The sequence below is a fragment of the Setaria italica genome, chromosome I (assembly GCF_000263155.2).
Source record: "Setaria italica strain Yugu1 chromosome I, Setaria_italica_v2.0, whole genome shotgun sequence".
NCBI lineage: Eukaryota > Viridiplantae > Streptophyta > Magnoliopsida > Poales > Poaceae > Setaria > Setaria italica.
In genome coordinates, this window is record NC_028450.1 from 2247116 (window position 1) to 2268285 (window position 21170).

Below are 21170 nucleotides of genomic sequence, written 5' to 3' on the forward strand. Positions count from 1 at the left end.
TAATAAAAGTATCATATTGAAGACCGTGTATATTTTTGATCAAGAAATTAGCTAGCAATATAAATGAAAGTATTTTTCTTCATATATCTAGTATCATCAATTTTTTGTTGTTAACTTTTGTGAAATGCTCCCTTCATCCCATAATAAAGATACTTTTAAATTTGTCCTAAATGAACCACTTTTATACTTGACCAACAATTGTGGGGGGTAGACACACCGTATACCAGCAAGGGTACAAAACACCAACAATAATATCTTTAAAAATAATTTATTTTAAATAAGAAAGTTAGGCGTTATGATGGTTGGTTTCACGATAAATCTGCTGATACGTTGTCAATCTTTATATTTTTTTTGTATTCGTAGTCAAATAGATTTTAAAAAAAACTACATAGGGCAAATCTAAAATTAGTTACATTATGAGACATAGCGAGTATTACATACTAATAATGGCTAAAATAAAACTTTTGTCCAACAAACTAAATAGACTTACATTCATGATGAGAGGAAGTACTAGTATTTAATTGGTGAAGGACCACTCTTGCATGCCAAGGTTACGTTAATTGGAACTGTTTCCATGTGGGATTCTCATGTAATATTGGCAAAAGGTTCCCAAACATGAGTGCTAAAAGGGGTGTGCTAAAGTTTAGCACCCTCATTTTCTTTAGCACACCCAAGGGGTGCTAAAAGGTGCTAATGGGTGCTAAAAGTGGTCCCAAGCCCATTTTTTCCCCTGCTACCCCCTCTCTCTCCTCTCCACTTTTCCCCAAGCCAGTCATAAATGAGGGCAATGTAGTCATTTCTCACCTAATGTGCTAAACTTTAGCACTGCATCCAAACAATCCCAGGTGCTAAACTTTAGTACTCCATTTGAGACTGCTAAAGTTTAACACTGTGCTAAAATTTAGCATTGTGTATCTAAACGAGACCTAACGGCCAAACGTCCCTGCATTCTAGAAAAAAAAAATCACTGTGGGCGAGCTAGCTGTGTAGTACACGGAGGGCAAGTGGAGAACACGGAGGTCGGAGCTGGTGGCGATCAAAGACGTCCCATAGTGATGAGTGGCAGCTTGTCAGTGGAGCCAGCGGCGCAGGCAGATTGAAGTACAGGGTTACTCTGCTACCGCCTCTCTCTCGGTCGAATTTAAGAGGGAGTAGGTGCATGGTTTAATGAGTACGTACGCACGTACTCCTCCTGCCTCTCGTAGAGTCGCAGTACAACGGCACCGGTGCATGCGTTGGAGACTCCTTGCAAACCATGGCCGGACGCAACAACTAATTCGAATTAAAGCTAACATAACCATCTGCGTTTCCCCAACCAGATGCTGCATGTACCATAGCCACCTAGGTTTCCGGCTAATCAATTCCTGCCGTATCTACAGTATATATCTTGCGTACTGCCGGGCGAGCACCCAGCAGCGTACTCAGTCGTGTTTGTTAGGAGTCAAAGTGAGATAGGATAGAATCATACTCCCTCCGTATACAAATTTGAAGTCGTTCTGGGCGACGCTTCATCGATGCGTATCTCATAGAATCATACTCCCTTCGTATATAAATTTGAAGTTGTTCTGGGCGACGCTTCATCGATGCGAAAGGAAGTCGTTCTAGCTTGAGGGGCCGGTTTTTGACGCGTTTTGCCCCTAGCGACGCTTTGTTCCGCACGCCCGCCGGTTCTCCGTTCGATGCCCAGCACGCTCGCCGCCCGCTTCGTTAATAGCCCAGCACCTATATGTAGGAATGGGATGGTCTTAATTGAAGGGATGTTATGATCCCAATTTATTATTTAGTCGGAGAAACGGTGAAGGGAAGGGATAGACGATGTTTTCAGCCTATCAGTTGTGGGTCCCGGTTGTCATCTGCTCATCTTAGTTATCGGCTGCTCGAAGGAGAGGACAGCTATTCACCTTTTTTCGCCACGACGCCCATGGCAGCCGCCACGCGCCTATGCTACTGTTGCCCCACCCCTGAGGGATAGTCAGAGCCGTGATGACCTTGGCCGTGCCCGCATGGGAGAGTAAAGCCCGCCGCTTACCATCATCAAGGAGGCCGCCCCGTCGGTTTCGATCGTCACGTAGCTCGAGGAGACGGAGTGTGCCGCCGCGGCCGTGAGCTAGGAGCAGTAGCTAGGTAGATGTTAGGTCCTTGTTTACTTCCCTTCAAACTCCCAACTTTGACACTATGCAAAAAGAAGATTCCCTATCACATCAAACTTGCGGTACATGCATAGAGTATAAAATGTAGACGAAATCAAAAACTAATTGCACAGTTTTGTTGTACTTTGCGAGACGAATCTTTTGAGCCTAATTAGTCAATATTTGGACAATAATTCACAAATACAAACGAAATGCTACAGTGTCGCATTTATAGCAAAATGCTAATTTTGCAACTCCCAACTTGGGAAGTAAACAAGACCTAGGTTCTCTTAGGTCACCTAGTTTGGTTTCTCGTGCTTATTTTTAACACCCATCACATCGAATGATTAGATAGTACTAAATGTAGTTACAAAACCCATTACATATGTTTGGATCTTTAGAACCTCCTAAAATTCATGTCACCTCGAATATTCGGAGGCTAATTAGGAGGACTAAATATGAGCTAATTATAAAACTAATTACACAGATGGAGACTAATTCACGAGACGAATCTATTAAACCTAATTAATCCATCATTAGCACATGTTTATTGTAGCATCACATTATCAAATCATGAACTAATTAGGCTTAATAGATTCGTCTCGCAAATTAGTCTCCATCTGTGCAATTGGTTTTGTAATTAGTCTATATTTAATACTCTTAATTAGTATCTAAACATTTGATGTGACAGAAATTTTAGGGGATGTTTGGGAGGAGGAGGCTAAACTTTAGCCCTGTCACATCGGATGTTCGGATGCTAATTAGGAGGACTAAACATGAGCTAATTATAAAACTAATTGCAGAACCCTGTGCTAATTCGCGAGATGAATCTATTAAGCCTAATTAATCTATCATTAGCAAATGGTTACTGTAGCACTACATTGTCAAATCATGGACTAATTAGGCTTAATAGATTTGTCTCGCGAATTAGATTCAATCTGTGCAATTAGTTTTATAATTAACCTATGTTTACTACTTCTAATTAGCATCCAAACATCTAATGTTACATGTGCTAAATTTTAGTAGAGTGTATCCAAACATCCCTAAGTAAGGGTCACGTGCGGTTTGATTTTTTTCGAGTACCTCACCATTTGTGTTTTCAAGCTTTTTTTTCATGCTCGAGCGAGAGCCGGATTGGCTCGCCTCCGCTGGCAAGAGCGCAGCGAGGCCAGGCAAAAGGTCCAAAGCACGCTTTAGGGGTTTGTTTGCTTTGGGCCTGGCTGGAGTTGCCTGACTCAGGTAGTGCTCCCAGGTGTTCGATTTTGATCGGCTGAGCCTGAGATCCCTACTTAGGCTAGTGTTCTCAAGGATGCCACATTATTTCATAGGGTGTGTTCTCATGAATGAAACAGAGAGTTCCAATGCATAATTTTATTTCACGATTTCATAGGATGACCATGACATTTAATTGTGAGGCATGTGATTGGATATGATTAGATGAAATGAAACTCTATAGTTCCCAATGCAAATTTCATAATCTTGGAAACAGTGTATACACAGTTTCATCCTGATGAAACTCTTTCCCTCTCTCACTTCATAACTATCATGCCATGTCATCACATATGCTGATGTGTCACTGTATTTAATGTGCATGAAACCTCTATGAAACCCCCACTAGCATTAGCCTTAGCCAGCAAACTGCCTGCTAGGTCTCGATCAAACAAGTGCTGGATGTTTCAACAAAAAAGGAGTAATAACCATGCAAGGCATGCGCATGCACGCGCGCTTCATCAATGGCCAGCCAGCGGAGAACCGGAGACCCATCACCCATCCTGCATCCGCTTCCGGCCACCCCCAACGCATTCAATGGCACACCTCTCAATCTCCGCCCCATCCCCTTTGCACTCTGCTGCCTGCGTTGTTGCACGAGCTGCAGCAGGCCCCGGCCAGCGGCCAAGCATTGAAGCGCGGGACCCAGCTGTCAGGCGCACGCGAACGGCCCGCCGGCGTCGAGCTGGACCACGCCCCGCCGTCATTTCGCAGCGTGCGGGAAAGGCGCGCCACGGCAGGGATCGGAGCTCCTTGCTTCACGGGATTGGACGAGAGCTCCCTCCGATCCGATGGTTGGATCTCGAACGTGCGGCTCGGATGCAGCGCCACGTCCGCGAGCTTGCTCTGCTTGTTGTGTTGCCATCGGTTGCTAGCTAAGCTAGTATAGCCTAGTAGGAGTGTGCGGTGCGATGATCGAGACGTGAAACTATGGTTTGACGACGACTCTACCCAATAATCTAATCGCACGTGTCATACGTTCCTCCGATGGCTGCATGCCGCGTGCAAAACCAAAGGGATCGCGCGCTTTAATTTTGGCCTTCACCGAGCAATGGGGGACGGCAATCTCGTGGCACTTCTCTTCACCAAGTTATTCCTGACCCTTCATCCCGGCCGTGACCCCTTTGCTCGGTCGGTGACGCTTCAGGAAGGGTCAGTACAGCAGAGAACGAGGCAAAACAAAACGTGATCGACGACTAGATGATCACTTGTGCTAATTGCGGGTGTCTACTAGTACTCCATTAGCGCCTTCAATTCCCACGACCACGTAGGACACAGCCTTGGTTTTAATCATTTTTTCTCTAATGTAACTCACCCGGCCTTCATCTTGGGACGGTCGCATCGCATCCATCGCATGTTGCTGCTGCTCTTGCACGCTTAATTGTATGTTGTTTCCTCCCTTTTGCTCTCTCTCCTTCACCGCCTAACGGTGAACACGCAAAATTCTGAAACGATCGAGCCCCGTCTGAACCAATTAAAGCCGGCCACTTCCGTTCGTTGGCGCGCAATAAAGCGTACGTTCCTGCTGGCTCGCTGCTCGTGCACCTCTCTTCGTCCCGCCAAGTGACGACGCTAAAAAGAATTGAAGAGCCGGCCGGCGGCCGTCGATGGGTCTTATTATTGCAACCTTAAGTTAGCGATCGCGATTTGTTGAGCCGTGGCCGCCGCCGTACTTCGATCGCTTCCGCTCCGCTCGGAGATGATTGGATCACGCATGGTGTTGTTGGCTGCTGCTTGTGTTCTCTCAGCCGTACGATCTCGATCGCCTTTTTCCTAGCTGTCTCAACTGTCCGATTAGCAATTGAATCGCCGAAATTAAAGACGGGTGCGTGGGTGATTATGGGAGGCATCATCCGACCTTCTCGTACGCCATATATGTGTTCTTGGATCCAGTTGGCAGTTCACTAGTGATACACTGTGCTTTTAGATGTATGATTGTGATTTGGGGCATCCAGGTGGCATCGTGTAGAAGTGATACTACTATGCTGTGCTTAGAGGCATATGCTGCTTCTTTTTTTTAAGATCATTTTGAGATCATTGATGCCCAGATGATCTGAAATCGACAAATCGTGTAGAAATGCTGCACCCTGGTCCTTTTTTGAAACATTTATTAGTGATCAATTAATATTAGAGATAATTGTAGAGGATCTTTCATGAAAGGGTGTGGACCTTTGATAAAAAAACGAACTCTCAAGAGACATGATGCCCTTTGAGCATGTCCTTTCCCCTTGTATAAATATGTAACCACACCATTCATTCAATCAATGAAGAGAATTATCAGATTTAGTCCCTTTCAACTTTCAACACGTTTGTTGGAGCCCAAAAGTGCCAGCAATGCTTACCAGGCTGGAACCGGACTTGGGCGGTCGGAGGACTCGGCGTGGTCGGGGCATTTGTTGGCGCGGTCGATGTGATCGCTAGCGCGGTCGGGGCGGTCGCGGTCGGTCGCTAGCGCGGTCGGCACGGTTGCTGGTGAGGTCGGGGTAGTCGCTGGCGCATTCGCTGGTGCGGTCGGCGCGGTCGCTGGCGCGGTCAGACTGGTCACCCCGAGTTCGAGACGAATCTTGGAGTCGTGGCCGAATTGGAGTTGGAATGGGACTTCCTTACGGGAAAAGACCTCCCACCCAATATAAAGGGTCCTGGCCGATTGAGGATCATCACCCAATTGACAAACGTTTTATCTATCTTTTTATCTCCAAACCCTAGCTTTTCCAACCCCCTTACTTTCCTCCTGCGTCCCGACGGCGTTTGAGGACGTTTTGAGTGGCCTGACCGATCTCAGAGCAACCCTAGGCTCGCCATCTCCGACGGGATCCCTCCCGAGGTGGTGAATGTAGGCTTTCATGGTGCTCCTGCGAGGACCGACCTGACCGGAGGTGATCTTCTGATCTACATGCGAACTAGCGCACTTGTGTGTTGGCCAGAAAAAGCGCCAACACATTTCGGCGACTCCGCTGGGGAGGAAAGATCTGGTTTTTACGACCATTCCAGAAAACTCTAGCAAGATGGGATCTAACACGAAGTTTGACAAGGACAACATCATCACGGCTTCCGTGGAGGATCTCAGCAAGGAGGAGGAGCGGAACATCGCGGCGCTCCAAGAATACGTCAAGATGCAATATCTAGTGGGCGTCAAGAAAGATCGTAAGGGCAAGGAGACAAGAGCGCAAGACTTCGAGATGCCCGCGATCAAGATGGAGGATAACATGATCGAGGAAGTGCACAATGTAAGTAACTTCCCCCGATCAATCTGCTATCAACAAAGAGTTCAAAAGGACTTTTCAAGTTCAAAATCAGATTGCTCTTCTTGGATAGATCGCTTAGACTAACTTGTAGAAGGTAAATCTATTGGATCTAATAAAAATGATTCCTCTCAAGTTGATTCGCGTGGGGTTGTACATGCAAATCCATCGGCAAATATAGGGGTCACTCCCGAGAACCCTAAGTATGGCATGTCGTTGAACTTTTACGCAAGACCGACGCCGCCCCTGGCCTAACCGCCAAAGCCGAACACGGCTGAAGCGGTTAGACTGGTTCAAGCAGGCAGTCTGACTGGTCAGGCCTCTCAGGCCGACCAGTTAGCGATTGTCCCTGAATCGCCTGTGCCGCTTGCTGTTGTGCCTGGTTTGGTTGTTCCTAACTGTACTAACGAGCTTGGAGTGAATACACCCTCGGTTAGCACAATAGCATACACGTCACCCCCAATCCCTAACACCATCATTGCTTCTAGGGCGACGTGTTTTCTGATTTGCATCGCATTCATAATGGCAATCCACCACATGCGAATGTTGCGAATACATCAACCCCAACGCTACAAGAGCCAAATCCTTATAGTAAGGTTAGAAAATTTAAAGAGGAAATTTTGGCTATGATTCAGGACAAGTTTGGCATGGATGTAGGCAATTCAAAGTTGTATCAAAAGTCATACCATGCTGATTTCGACTATGTCCCTATCCTGTCGGTTGGCGCATGCTCGATTTTGTTAAATTCAATGGCAAAGATAATCAAATTACTTGGGAGCATATTAGTCAATATCTTGCTCAACTAGGCAAAGCTGGTTACTATAATGCTTTGAGAGTTCATTTGTTTTCTTTGCCATTAACTTGAACCACTTTCGCTTGGTATTTTTCTTTGGTTCCCGGCTTTATTGATTCATGGGATCAATTAGAGCAAAAATTTCATGATCACTTTTACATCGGGAATTTCCAATTAAAATTGACATATTTAACATCGGTTAGGCAAGGCAAAGAGGAATCTGTTTCTGATTACATAAAACGGTTCAAAGAAACAAAAAACCGATGTTTTAATTTGTCACTTTCTGATGATAATTTGGCCAATCTTACTCTTAAGGGTTTAAAATCGTCTATTAGGGATCGGCTAGTGGGTTTTGAGCTTCATACCATTGCACAAGTACTCATGAAGGCTTCGACAATGGAACTTAGGATTGCTAAGGAAAAAGATAGCTTCAAGTCTCGTCGGTCTAACATGCATGCTATTGAATATGATTCCGATAGCTCGAACGATGATGACAATGAGATTTATGTTACTGGATTTGTTTGGCCCTCTAAAGCTAAATCATATTCGTGATCAAAGATGATTGATCAAGGATTACATGAAACTTATAAGGAGCTAATTGATTAAGGGAGAGTGTTGTGAAATATTTATTAATGATCAATTAATATTAGAGATAATTGTAGTGGACAAGAGATATGATGCCCAAACTTTCCCCTTTATAAATATGTAACCACACCATTCATTCCTCGTATTCATTCTTCGAATCCCTTCCAACTTTCAACAGTCCCTTCTGTCAGAAATACTTGGACATGACACGAGCTTTGGTAAACATAGCTAGCATTGTATTTTTCTCTGGTGTATTCGCAAATAAATCCAATAAACTTGCTATATTAAGAAAGCAGTTCTTCGGAGCCCTAGATCTACTCATATGATTAATTGATCATCATGTTTCTAAATTAATATTTTTAAAGTTATTGATATTGTCAAATTATTTGAGGATGCAGGGACTATATAAGCAGTAATCTGAAAGATGATTAGTGCTACAGGTTACAATTGTCATACAAAAGATATTTGAGGCGAAAGAATATACAATATTTATTTTTTTAAAAAAATACTTGAACAGAGTACTGGAACAGAGTAAATCTGGAGCTGCCAGGCTTTTATTTGTGAGATAAGATTTACCGACAAAACAGGAGTGCTTCTGAGATAAGGCTATGTTTTGTTACGCAAAAACAAAATTGTTTTTCTTCCCCTCTAGTAGGTATTCAGTTCGTCATTTCAGCCCTCGGGTCGCGCCTCTTGATCCAGATTACTTTTTCCCACCGCAAGCATTAAACTCTGCACGGTAATCTCTGGATAATTAGCTCTAATTACCTCCCTCATCACAGTTAAAAAAAAAGTAAAAAAAAGCAAGACGCCCCCACCAACCAGGAGGCCGAGTCAATCGAAACGGCATGGAAAGCGATAGCGACGAGCGGGGATGGGGGGCAAGAGGAGGAGGAGGAGCGGGCTGGGCTTGGCGCCAATAAATAGGCGCCCGGGTCATCGGCCAAACACCATCGCACGCTGCTCTCTCTGCCTCATCTGTTCACTCCGCCGTGCTCTGCTCCTCCTGCGCCCATCTGAATCCGTGCGGGTACAGCGTACAAGCACAGCAAGGATAGAGAGAGAGAGATGGCCGGAGGCGGCGACAACTCCACGAACGGAGCTCGCGACCAGAGGGCCATGGAGGAGGGGAGGAAGGAGGAGTTCGCCACCGACCAGGGCTGCGCCGCCCTCTCCGTCCCCTTCATCCAGAAGGTGAGGTCAACAGGACTCGGTTCTTGCCCTGGCCTCCTGTTCTTCTTCTTCTTCGTCGTCTTCCTCCTTTTACCCCCGTCCATACCTCGGCAAAAAAGATGTTTCGTCTCCGACATCGATCGCAAGTTCCATGGTCGTCCTTGTTGCCCTGCATTGTGATGCTCAGATTTATCAAGTCAGGGTTTTGTTTCTTGTAGATCCGACGACCATTCGTAGCATGCCAACTAAGTGCCCCTGATTCAGGGGCGTTGCATGCAGTTAGGCTGGAGTGTGCATGGCGTGCAAAACTGGCACATCCTTAAAAAGAGTTTAGTAGCATGTCATGTCACACCCAGATGTTAGCTAGCTCCCACCCAATCCCTGCCCTGTCCGCATCTAGAGTGAGGACAAAAACAAAATGAAGTCACGAAATGCCATGAACAATAGTAGTAGTGAACATAGTCACATCACGTCAAACACAAAGATTTAGGGCGATAATGATGCTAGATTGCTAGTGCCCATGGTTGTTAATTATCCTGATTCCTGAATGAATTAGTAAACCAAATTAATTAGCACTATCCGTGCAGATCATCGCGGAGATCTTCGGCACCTACTTCCTCATCTTCGCGGGGTGCGGCGCGGTGACGATCAACGCGAGCAGGAACGGGCAGATCACGTTCCCGGGCGTGGCCATCGTGTGGGGGCTCGCCGTCATGGTGATGGTGTACGCCGTCGGCCACATCTCCGGCGCCCACTTCAACCCCGCCGTCACCTTCGCCTTCGCCACCTGCGGCCGCTTCCCGTGGCGGCAGCTCCCCGCGTACGTGCTGGCGCAGATGCTCGGCGCCACGCTCGCCTCCGGCACGCTCCGGCTCATGTTCGGCGGCCGCCACGAGCACTTCCCCGGGACGCTCCCGACGGGATCCGACGTGCAGTCGCTCGTCCTCGAGATCATCACCACCTTCTACCTCATGTTCGTCATCTCCGGCGTCGCCACCGACAACAGAGCCGTAAGTTTTCTTTCTCGTTTTCTGTTTTGTTTTGCATTCGCCGTAAATAAATTACGAAACAAATTAACTCCTAGATAAAGCAATTGACTCAGTAACTAACCTCCTGAATTATTAAAAAATCTGATGAAGCGCCTGTTTGTGATGTGCATGCAGATCGGGGAGCTGGCAGGGCTGGCCGTGGGCGCAACCATCCTGCTCAACGTGCTCATTGCCGGGTAAATACTCGCTCACTTCCATGACAGCAGCTCAAAATATTTACTACGAGTTAATTAATTACTAATCTGTAGTTGGAATTTTGCATGAACTAGAATGACATCAGCTCACTTGTCACTGAGAATAACTTTGAAGTTCTAGACTTTTTAACTTTTCACACTGCACACAAAATTGCAACCTCATAGCAGTAGTAGTGTGTTCTTTTTCCCAAGTCAAAGAAAAGAAACAAAAAGAGAAAAAGGGATTTGTTGTGGGTGTCGCTGTCGGTAGCAGGGTTTAATGGAGCCATAAAGACCGTCATGTGAGGAGAGTCATGGCGTCCTAGCAGGAGCAGCTTTGAGTGTGGTTGGTGATGACCGGTGCGCAGCCATTAATGTGAACTTAATACTGCTGCTCTCTTTGTGAACACTGACCGGCCCAACCCAATAGAATCGTGGCGCTTCGGCCCTGACTGACCTGTGGAAAAGTATAGCGTAAGGTGTCTTTTTTTTGTTCACTAGTACTAGTAATTCTAGTGTGCTACTAGTAATACTTTGAATTTTGGAAAGGTCTAATTTCTTCACACTATATTTGTATTTTTCTGCTTGAATGACTTCCAAGAGTGGGGGAAAAAAACAAGGAAAAGCTTTTCATGACGCATGTACCCCATCTGTCTGTCTTGTGGCCAGGCCCGTGTCCGGCGCGTCGATGAACCCGGCCCGGAGCGTGGGCCCGGCGCTGGTGAGCGGGCAGTACCGGTCCATCTGGGTGTACGTGGTGGGCCCGGTGGTGGGGGCCGTGGCGGGGGCGTGGGCCTACAACCTGATCCGCTTCACCAACAAGCCCCTCCGCGAGATCACCAAGAGCACCTCCTTCCTCAAGAGCATGAACAGGATGAACTCCGCCTCCTCCTGATCACTCCACCACCAGCAGCAGCTAAATTAACCGCGAGCCGTGCGATGGATGCGAGATGATCAGAGTGCTCAAGTAATCATGCTGATGTGGCAGGCCTATTATTCACCTGTGCCGGGGGTATTTCAGTAATCTAATATTCACCTGTGAGAGTATATGCTGTATCTCTGTTCTGTGAGTGTGTGTGACAGTGTGAGTGGATGGGGATGAAAAGGGTTTGATCAGATGGTTATGGATGCACCACGGGACTATGGTTTGCTTCGAACTCTAGTTTAGTTGGTCACCCCGTGAATGTGGCAGTGTCCATGTACGCCTGTTTCCATAACCCAGTTAATCAATGTTGGTGGGATATATCCCCATGCTCGTGTTGTTATTCTTTTTCTTGTTTGTGTTCTGCTGTGTTTGTTTTGAGTATCACCAAATGGCCTCACATTCTGATTCTGGAACCTACGGAGCAAAGCCCGAATCTGCAAGAATTGTGACTGCAGATGTTGCAGTGTCCTGCTTGACTTACATTATCTGCTTCAGAAAACTAAAGAAATGTGGCTGGTGCAGTTGTGCAACAGGTTCAGGTCCTGTGCAATACTGCAAATAACGACTTCACCCGCTCAAGTGATTACTGCACCTGTTTTCTTTAGCGTTACTGTGCTAGCCAATCAATCGATCCCAAATCTATTTTCTGAAGAACTGCAGTAGTATGAAATAAAACTCTTGTGTTATCTTTTCGACGCAAAACCGTGGGGTGTTCTGCAATTCCTGCAAAAGCAAGGTTTATATTTGCTATCTACAAACTAGAAAGAGAACGGCGACAAAACTCATGAGTTGATCATTTGCCACATCGTGCGGCCAAATCAACACGATTTCGATTAGGATACAACATGACCGACCTCAATGAGTTACACGAGTTTGAGCAACAAGTTTGTGATAAATTGTTATTCAATTTGTTGGTGTTCTAAACATATTGATTGTTGTTTTATAAACATTCTTTTAGGCCAATTGTTTTCTAAACATCAAAGATCCTATTACAAGATAAGCGCATTGGAATACAGTGGGAGATGTTGAGTCGCAAGTCTTCACTTGCCACCATCAGGTCTGACCTCCATCAGACCGCAAAGCATCTTCACCACTGAAGTCATTCTTGGCCACTGGGTTGGGGATGTGTTTGTACAAAGGAGAGCTACATTCAAGGTAGAAACAAATTTGTGGCACACCACAAACTATGTGCTACAAATTAATGATTTTTGGCACCCCGCAAACTAAGCCTGACAACTTAACCTTAAGGTAGGCAAAACAGCCCTTGAACTAGGTCGAACCACCAAAGCATGAACTCGGCACCAGACACTGTAAATATTTTCCAGATAGTTGGCAATAAAAAACAATGCGATTTTCAATATTACTCGGCGAAGAGATAAAACAGCAACCTTTTGTGTTTGTTAAGTATCATAGCACCAACCATTTGTCTGTTGTGAAACTGTGAGCAAAGAGATCAGGGTTGTTAATAGAGAGCACTAACAATGAAACCAACTGAAATGATGACAGGCAATTGCTCAAACCAAGCAGGATAGTTTTCTGAGACCCTAACAGCACCGGTGATGACAAATGGATAGTTACATATACATGTGAGTAAAATGCAAGGTGGTCCTAACTTGTCTGGGGTACGAGGATGGCTTAAACTTTCCTGTAGAATTAACCTTCCTCGGCGTTGCACGTTTTGTTTACCCAGATGAGGAGGCTCCGGTGGCTGCCGTCAGAGCCCCCGTGCGACATGGCGTTGAGCAGTGGCCGCCGAACCGCGCGTCGTTCTTGTGCGAGAGAGCGAGCGTGGTGAGAGAAACAAAAGAAAGGAAGAAAATCTGTTGGTTCAAATCTAGGTAGGGGCATAATGGTCTGTTCGCTGCACGCTGACCATGAAATGAATAAAATCCTTACATCATTGTTTTTAGAGAGCTGTCACTGTATTAAAAAAAATAATGCCGGCCGTGTTTTGTTCACCGGAACGGCCGGTCCGATCCTTGTCCATTAGTCGGGATTAAGAGATTTAACTATTTATATTTTTACCCATAGCGCTTCTTCCTTTGCTATTTTTACATAAGCTTCTACGTATTTATCATCGTGAATTTAACGGTAATATAAAATTGCTATATTTTTGTTGATGTGTCACGCCACGTCCTCACGCTAGCGCGGATGAGGCTCGAGAAAAGATCAGCTTGCCCTCCCTTTATCCCCTCTCTCCTTCCACTGAGATGTGGGACCCGTACGTCGTTTACCTTCGACCTCCTGCCGAGCGCCCGAAGAGGCGGGAGCTGTTGCCGTTGGTCTTGAAGGACTCGCCGGCGGCGTTCGCGGCCTTGCCGTAGCTGGTGAAGCTCTCCACGCCTAAGTTAGCGTCCTGCGCTACGCCGTGAACTCGTGCGCGCGCCCGTTGCCATCGGTGTCGTAGGTGGCGAAGGTCACCGCCACCGTGTTGGTCTGCCCGGCATACCTAGCGAACTCCCCGGCACCACCGGGGGGCCGGTGGTGTACGAGCTGAAGCTGGACGTCCCGACGTTGCCCCCCGCCTCGTAGTTGGTGAAGGAGTCGTTCCACCCCAGCGAGCCCTTGCCGTAGCGCTTGAACGAGTCGACGGGGCCGCTCTTCCCGCTCGAGTACACCGCGAACTGGTCTGCGCCGCCGCCGCCGCTGTTTCCGTAGCTGCTGAAGTTGCCGTTCTCGTAGTTCTTGAACGGCGCCGCGGAGCCGGCGCCACCGCCGGAAGAGGACGATGCCGACCAGGATGCCGCGGGGGTCGAGGGGCAGAGCAGCGACGCCGCCGCGCAGAAGTCGCGGATGCGGGAGGCCAGCTTCCCCGCGGAGGCGAGGGTGGAGAACGCGGCGGCGTCGGGGGCCGAGAGCGGGGAGAGCTTGGCGAAGAAGAAGGCCGGGTGCGGGCGGTTGCTGCGCACCTTCCGGTTCCAGTACCGGATGAACGCCGCCTTCACCGTGAACGGATTCACCGCGGCATCGACCATGCGGATTCACCGGAGGTTGAAGTGAACCTGACGTGCGGGTCCCACACATAGAGGGGATAAGGGAAGGGCAAGCTGATCTTTTCCCGAGACGTAGCGTGACACGTCGATAAAAGTTGCAATTTTGTAGCGTCGTTTGATTCACGATGGTAAATATGTAGAAGTTCTCGTAAAAATAGCAAACGAATAAGCGTCGTCCGTAAAGTCGCAAATAGTTAAATCTTCCCGAGCATTGCTGCCTCTCGTCTCATCCGCAAGTGGGGTCCACACAATTAACACACGGTCCCATTTCTTCTCCGCTTTGCCTGTCATCTCCCGAAGCGCTCTCTCTCTCTCTCCCTCTCTCTCATTGGGGAATGGCGCCGGGTGGAGAGCATCTCCGTCGCCGCCGGCGACGTGTGGTGCGGCGGGCGTGGCGCGACGCCCCAAGGTCGCTAAGGATCTAGTGCTACACCGCCTCCTCCATGCGGTCAACGGCGAGCCACCACTGCCCACAAATGCTACCGGAGCGACGAGCGGCGGCCGTGCAGCGCGGAGGGGCGGAGCATCCTCTACAATGCCCAGCTCTTCCCATGCGGTCAACGGCAAGCCGCCATCTCCCCCGAAGCTTAGTCTAGGGTTTGGGTCGGGATGGCTGCTGCTGGCTGCAGTTCGATTCACAGCACCATCCCCCGCCTCCTAGTTCGCAGCTGATTCATTTTCTAGGTCAGATAGCCCATAGCTTTTCTACTACTCTAATCCCTTTTGCTCAGCTCTCCCACGGTACCACTGAAGAGGTATTGCGAGAGTTGTACTGATTCGATTACAAAGCTTAATTGATTTGATTGTCTGAGGTGTAGTGAGGTTAGGAATTTGATGTAGGATATATGGCAGAACAAGGTCAATGTATACCCGTAGTTCACTTTGTAATTCCTCTACTCAAACAAGTACACTTGTGCTCATATTTGTGCTTGCTTTATACTAATTTTTTTTTTGCGAGGATTGCTCTGTACTAATAAGATGGTTGATAAACTAATAGAAAAGGGTGGACTGGTTTAGTAAGCATTGTAACTAACCTAAGTAATAGGGTTAGCTTTTTGCTCATGTCTTGTCAATATCGAAGGTGTGCTCAAGTCTTGCTGCCCTATTTCTTCTGATTTCAGTTTACGGTGGTTTACTGTAAGAAATGGTTGCATATAAAATCAAATTGTCCTGCCTCTCTAATTCATGTGGTTTGCAATTCATTTGAACATCTAGATTGTGTGTTAATTAGCTCAAGGCCTATTGGGCACTAGCTTGTGTTACATAGATTGCAAGCTGTGCTATATATGTGGTTGTTTATGAGTTTCCAGAAACTTGCTTATTATAACCTTTTGCTTTGCAAAATTGAGTCGGATAATTAGACCACTGGCTCCAGCAAGTAGAGTTGATGATGTGAAATAAGGGTACATGTTTTTGTTCTATATTATTACTTCTCGCATATTAGTTCAATCCATTGGTCATTTACTTCTGATCCATAATTGGATAATAATATAATTAAGCAATTTAGGTCCTACAATGAAGCCTTGCAAGCTGTGTAATATACCAATTTAGCAACCATGGATAAGCAAGTTTTGTTGTATGATCTATAATTTTGGCAGTTATTCCATAATAATCTACAATGTATAAGTTAAGAGTTTGTAGCTTAACAGTTTAGCTTTATGTGTGTGTCAGTTCCTTTCATATTGCAGGCCAGCAAAAGAGTTCACTTTGGTTCTGCAAAAGTGTAAACCAACTTGGGCGAATTGTTCTCCCAAAGGTCAGTTATCAATGTACTAAATTCTCTTTAGGATTTCTCTTTTCCACTTGTTCCAAACACACTCTTTTCCTTCAACTATTTGATACTGGTTACTGATGAATGAATTCCATGGGTTGCAGAGTAACTTTACCTTCTTAGCATTTTGGATGATTTTACTTTTTTTTTTAATTTTGTAGGTAACTTGTGTCAAATGGATAAGAAAATTACATATTCTTGTCAGCATTTTTTTGTGTTACGATGATCTACCATTTTTGTTGATTCAATTTTTTCTTGGTGCATTTTGCAACACATATATTAGCTAGAAAACCACGCTTTCAGTACAGTTTTTTTTTTGAAAAGGTTTTCAGTACAGTTTTGATCCTCAGTTTTGCACATCCTAATTGGGTTACCATAACCTGAATTCGTTTCTACTATAAATAGCCTGGTCAATGGCCAAATCGTATTTGTTGGATCGTTCGTTCACTCTCCATGTTCTGCTTTTGTCCTGTGATCTACTAGGATCAGTTAACCTCGATTCGATATGTATCTGCAGGTTTGAGATGTATATCTGTTGATCTAGACTTTGCTGTGATTGTCACGCTGCTTTTTGGCCCAAGTTTGAGCTATTACCTAATACTACCTCCGGATCATTATATTTGATGCTGCGGACAAGAATTTTGGCCTGCAGCCAGTTCAAATTGTTTGTCGGAAACGACAAATAAAATGAACCGGAGGTAGTATATCTGAGATGATATAAAAGAACACTAGTTCAGCTGAAACTTTATTTTTGTCTTCACCGAATTGATCGCATGCATCCTGGAATCTATAATCCATATTTGTTGCCTTTGCCCTTTGCCTTCGGCACCCTATTCACATTCCTACCACTGTGTTTTTTTTTCCTAGCTGACATATATTCTCAATCTGGAAGTTAATAGTCAGTTTCGTCGGATTTAAAGAGTAGAGGTTTATGAGTAGCAATCGCATGTCCTTTTTTTATCAGTTCATGGCTGCCATCTTTTACTATTTAGGTTGGGTTATAAGTAAGGTCTATTTAGTTCTTGCATTGCCATCACCGCATCGCAGGCCACCACGCCCCAGCAGCAGGATGCCGTACTATGTTTGCTTCATGTTGTAGCTTAGGCATGCCGAAGAAAACAAGCAGCAGCTCAGTTCATTTTTGCGTCGTGGCACGCCAAAAGCTTGGCTGACGATTCGTTTGCTGCAGCTTAGGTGCGACCGGAGCTGCGGCTAGGCATATTCTGGTGGCAACCAAACAGGGCTGTAGAATCTCAATCCTGGCCACTTTTTTGGTTTTTTTGTTCATTCATCGAAAGAGTATGTATTTATATACCCCCTGGATTGAACATTTTGCTTCCAAAGTAGTACGTTTTTCCATTTTAGAAAATAATCATGTTCTTCAATAGGACCACCTCTTACATATCAATATCTTAATAGTTTCTACACGATTTTTCATTCTGCAATTAGTATAAATTTTGTAGGTAACCTACATTTTCTTGGGTCATGTGATTTATGGAGGATTTTTTTTTTTAATTTTGCCTTTCTTGATACACATCAAATATTTGTGAAAAGCACTATCTATCAATAATGTACAGCTGAACCTAATCATAGTAGTTCTGTTAGTGTGTTTTGATCTTGGTGAAATTGTTTTGGTGCGAGTAACAAGCCCACCATTTTGCTATGTTTGTCATCGAGCTATGCTGGTGTAACTAGCCCAATTTTCCAAAACAACATGGTTCAGTAGGCAATAATATGGTTCCGATTATTCAATTTTATAGTTATGGATAAGCAAAACAATGTACTTTGTTAGGCAAAGTTACGGTTCTAGGAAATATGGACAGGAGTTTCATGGTTGGTTTACCCTTGCCAAGCCGTGACTACTTTTTGTTTACCTTTTGGTCTAGGCACTTGGAAAAAATAGGTTAGGCAAATTGCTGTACTTAGATAGGCAAAGTATTGTTATTAGTTAGGCAAAGTACTGTTATTAGTTGGGCAAATTATTATTTTTAATTTGGCATGTTATTGTTCTTCATTTTATTTTAGTAGCCAAAGTAAGATTTCTTAGCAGCAGTTGGTTCCAATGTTGACATAACCTTCTTAGTAAGCATAGTAGCGGCAAAGTATTATCATTTGAGATTATCCGTGGGTCCTTCACGTTTTGAAAGTGTTGTGGATCCTCGTAGTAATCTTTTCTATTAACATGATATAGAATAGAAGCGTATGTTTTGGGGTGCTGAATTGAGAAGCATATGTACCTCTGTTGATGGAACATGGACAGGAATTTACTAAGTAAAATACATGGATTTGCTCCATTGTGATTACTGACATGCTATTCTTCAACGCATTGCAGGTCATGAAGTGGACGGGAAGGGAAGCAAATTTGCAGACATCGTTTATGAACATCTTTTTTGCTGGTAATATAATGCGGATACACAGTATCATATTGTTGATTGTAATGTGCAAAGTACTGTTAGTACCGTTATTAGTTAGTTGAAGTATTGTTCAGTAATTTATTTTAGGGTAGGTATATTAAGTTGAGCACGTGACCGGATTTCTTTAATGGGGCATTGGTGAATTGCCTCCATCTTGGTAGAATGAATATCATGTGCTATAAAGTGGCTCAAGAGAAGATAGCAATAATACGTGTGCAGTGTGCACTATTGTCCTTATAGGTATATAGTACTAAATTGGAAACTATGTACAGTTCTTGGTGCCAGAAGTGCTGCGCAGCATGCTGTGTTGTGTGGGTGCTGTCGGGCCGCGTAGAGGAACCAAAATGGCTAATATGCCAAAAAAGGAAGTCCCTCCATTAGGTGGTTTCCTAATTAAGGCCGGCCGTACGGACGGGCTAATTTAGCCACGTCCGTATTAAAAAGGAAGATGATGTCTGAAGGTCCAAAAATTGTATGTACAACCACAAAAAAGAATTAGCAGTTTCATAAATAGCATTTTGGCGAAGTACGGGATGATATTCTAGCGAAGCCCACTACTTGATCATTTCCACCAATTTCAAGTTGCTTTGATTTATGAAAAGTTTGTTTGGATGGAAAATTCGTCCACCTGGTTTTATTAATTTGCAAATGACAATGCTGAAATCGCAAATTTCTCCATCCTAGACCTAAAACCTAAACCCGTCGCCTCCTTCCCCCCTCCTCCCTGCTTCCGCCGCCGCCACCAACCTTCCCACGAAGCTCTTGTTCCACAACTAACCGCATGGCAGAATTTCATTAAGCACCCACGGATCTGAGGGGCTGATGACACCAGCACGGCGGCGGCGCCTCCTCGCCGAATCTTCCGAGCGCTCGGTGCTCACCACCTCAACATGGCCACCGCGGCCTCCCTCAGCGTCAACCTCCCGGCGCTCACCACCCACTGCCACCTGTGCGCCGTCGATGGCCTCCTCGTCCTCTTCCACAGGATCACAAAAGCCATCTGCCTCCTGGACCCTCTCAGCAACGCCGTCACCGAGTTCCCCGCCATCTCCTCCATCGTAGCGACAGTGCCCACGAGGGAGCACCACTTCGCCATGTTTCTTCGGAATAATCCTAGTGGTGTCGACGGCCACTCGATCAACGGTGCAGGCTTGGATGAATCCACCTCCCCGCCCACCCTCGTGCTCTGCCTGAGGGACAATCTATCCAACTTCATCTTCGCCAAACCCGGTGATGCACACTGGACGCTGGTGAACCAAGGCCAGGCGTATCATCACTCGATGATGGGTAGGGTTCTGATCCATTCCTTGCTGTCCCAAGGAGGGCGCTGCTATGTCGCCTCCCCGGAGGGGTCCATCTTTCTGGTGGAGCTGGGGCCACTGCCTCAGCTGGTGGAAATAGTCAACCAGCGCCAGCGAGCAACCAGGGAGTGATGACGGGAGGATGCTCATGGTGGCAGGGGAGCCAACAATCAGACGGAGCTATTCACGGTTGGTGGTGTCACTGGCCGCATTGAGGTGTCAGAGGTGGACATTGCTGGGAGGACGCTCATACCTGTGAGGAGCCTTGGGCGCTACGCGGCATTCATCGGCATGACACACTGCATGCTCGTCTCCACCAGGACATTCCCCTCCGTTGTTGCTGATGCGATGTACCTGGGCTACCATTATCAGCTCAGTCGGAAGTTCAGTATCTATCATCCCAAGAGTAGGAAAGCTGAGCCGCCGCACGAGTTTGGCCTTGAAGAAAATCACAAGGTAGTTCCCCATGCCAGGCCCTGCAACCTTGACCAATATCTCGTCTGTTACGTTGACCGCAAACACAGGTTGAGTGGTCCATGTATCAATCATGTAGCTCATTACTCAATAGGTTGAGTGACTCTGTTTAATTTGACATGTAATTTTATCAGCCTTGTCCTCTACTGTAGGTGATCCACATTGGATTATCAGCTCCCTCCGTCCCAAATTATAGGTCATTTTAACTTTTCCAGATGCATAGATATTATTCTGGATTTAGACATAAGGTACATCTAAGTGCATAGCAAAATCTATGAATCTAAAAAATCCAAAACGACTTATAATTTGAAACGGAGGGAGTATTTGTTTGCGCCTATTAGTTTGCTTTCCATTAACATGCATTGTGTGCTTATATATAAAGTACAAACATGCGACTGTTTCTCTGGAGTTTACAACTGCATAACTGCAATGCTAATATGGGGTTGTTTTGGGTGTGATATACAATGGAACGGCTTCACCCTAGAAGGCGCCGGGTATTTCATTATATAGTCACGAACAACGTTACAAGACCGCATAGAATACAAGTCCTAAACAGAGTTCTCTCATATAGATGTGAATTCGTGTGGATTTCTAGTTTCTATCCTATTTGTGTTTGAATTCGTGTGGTAAATATAGATGTGAATACGGTACAGAAATTTTCCATTCAAAATGTTATTTTATCCCAAGTACTCATGCCGATGAGTGTAAATCCTGGTAGCAAAAGAACAATAAATGGTAAGGAATTGAATGCTTAGTGAAGAAATAAAACAATGTAAAACAAGAATAGTCATCAACAAATATCACATAATAAATGCGATTATCCTTCAACTCAAATGGAGCAGATGCCCATACATCAGATTAATCAGGTCAAAAGGTAGA

The 21170-nt window shown here is 45.6% G+C and overlaps 3 protein-coding genes across 8 annotated transcripts; all 3 read left to right on the forward strand.

The window, feature by feature from the left end:
- The first annotated feature begins 8956 nt into the window (after positions 1-8956).
- On the forward strand, positions 8957-11684 carry LOC101766951 (aquaporin NIP1-1). Its single transcript, XM_004951311.3, has 4 exons — positions 8957-9212; positions 9779-10201; positions 10355-10416; positions 11083-11684. The coding sequence occupies exons 1-4, from the start codon at positions 9087-9089 to the stop codon at positions 11306-11308; spliced, it is 837 nt and encodes a 278-aa protein (XP_004951368.1). The 5' UTR covers positions 8957-9086; the 3' UTR covers positions 11309-11684.
- A 1864-nt stretch (positions 11685-13548) lies between these two features.
- On the forward strand, positions 13549-14369 carry LOC101771664. Its single transcript, XM_004954555.2, has 2 exons — positions 13549-13620; positions 14021-14369. Exons 1-2 carry the CDS (start codon positions 13549-13551, stop codon positions 14336-14338), a joined length of 390 nt encoding a protein of 129 aa, XP_004954612.1. The 3' UTR covers positions 14339-14369.
- Positions 14370-14557: 188 nt separating this feature from the next.
- On the forward strand, positions 14558-20424 carry LOC105913895. 6 transcript variants are annotated; one of them, XM_022829892.1, is made up of 3 exons: positions 14558-15015; positions 16020-16087; positions 18435-20424. In XM_022829892.1, the coding sequence occupies exon 3, from the start codon at positions 19407-19409 to the stop codon at positions 19947-19949; it is 543 nt and encodes a 180-aa protein (XP_022685627.1). In that variant the 5' UTR covers positions 14558-15015; positions 16020-16087; positions 18435-19406; the 3' UTR covers positions 19950-20424. The 6 variants fall into 6 exon arrangements, 1 of the variants encoding a protein (XP_022685627.1); XR_002675598.1 differs by having other exon boundaries at positions 14559-15015; positions 16020-17401; XR_002675603.1 differs by having other exon boundaries at positions 14572-15015; positions 16003-16087; positions 17292-20424.
- Positions 20425-21170: the final 746 nt, after the last annotated feature.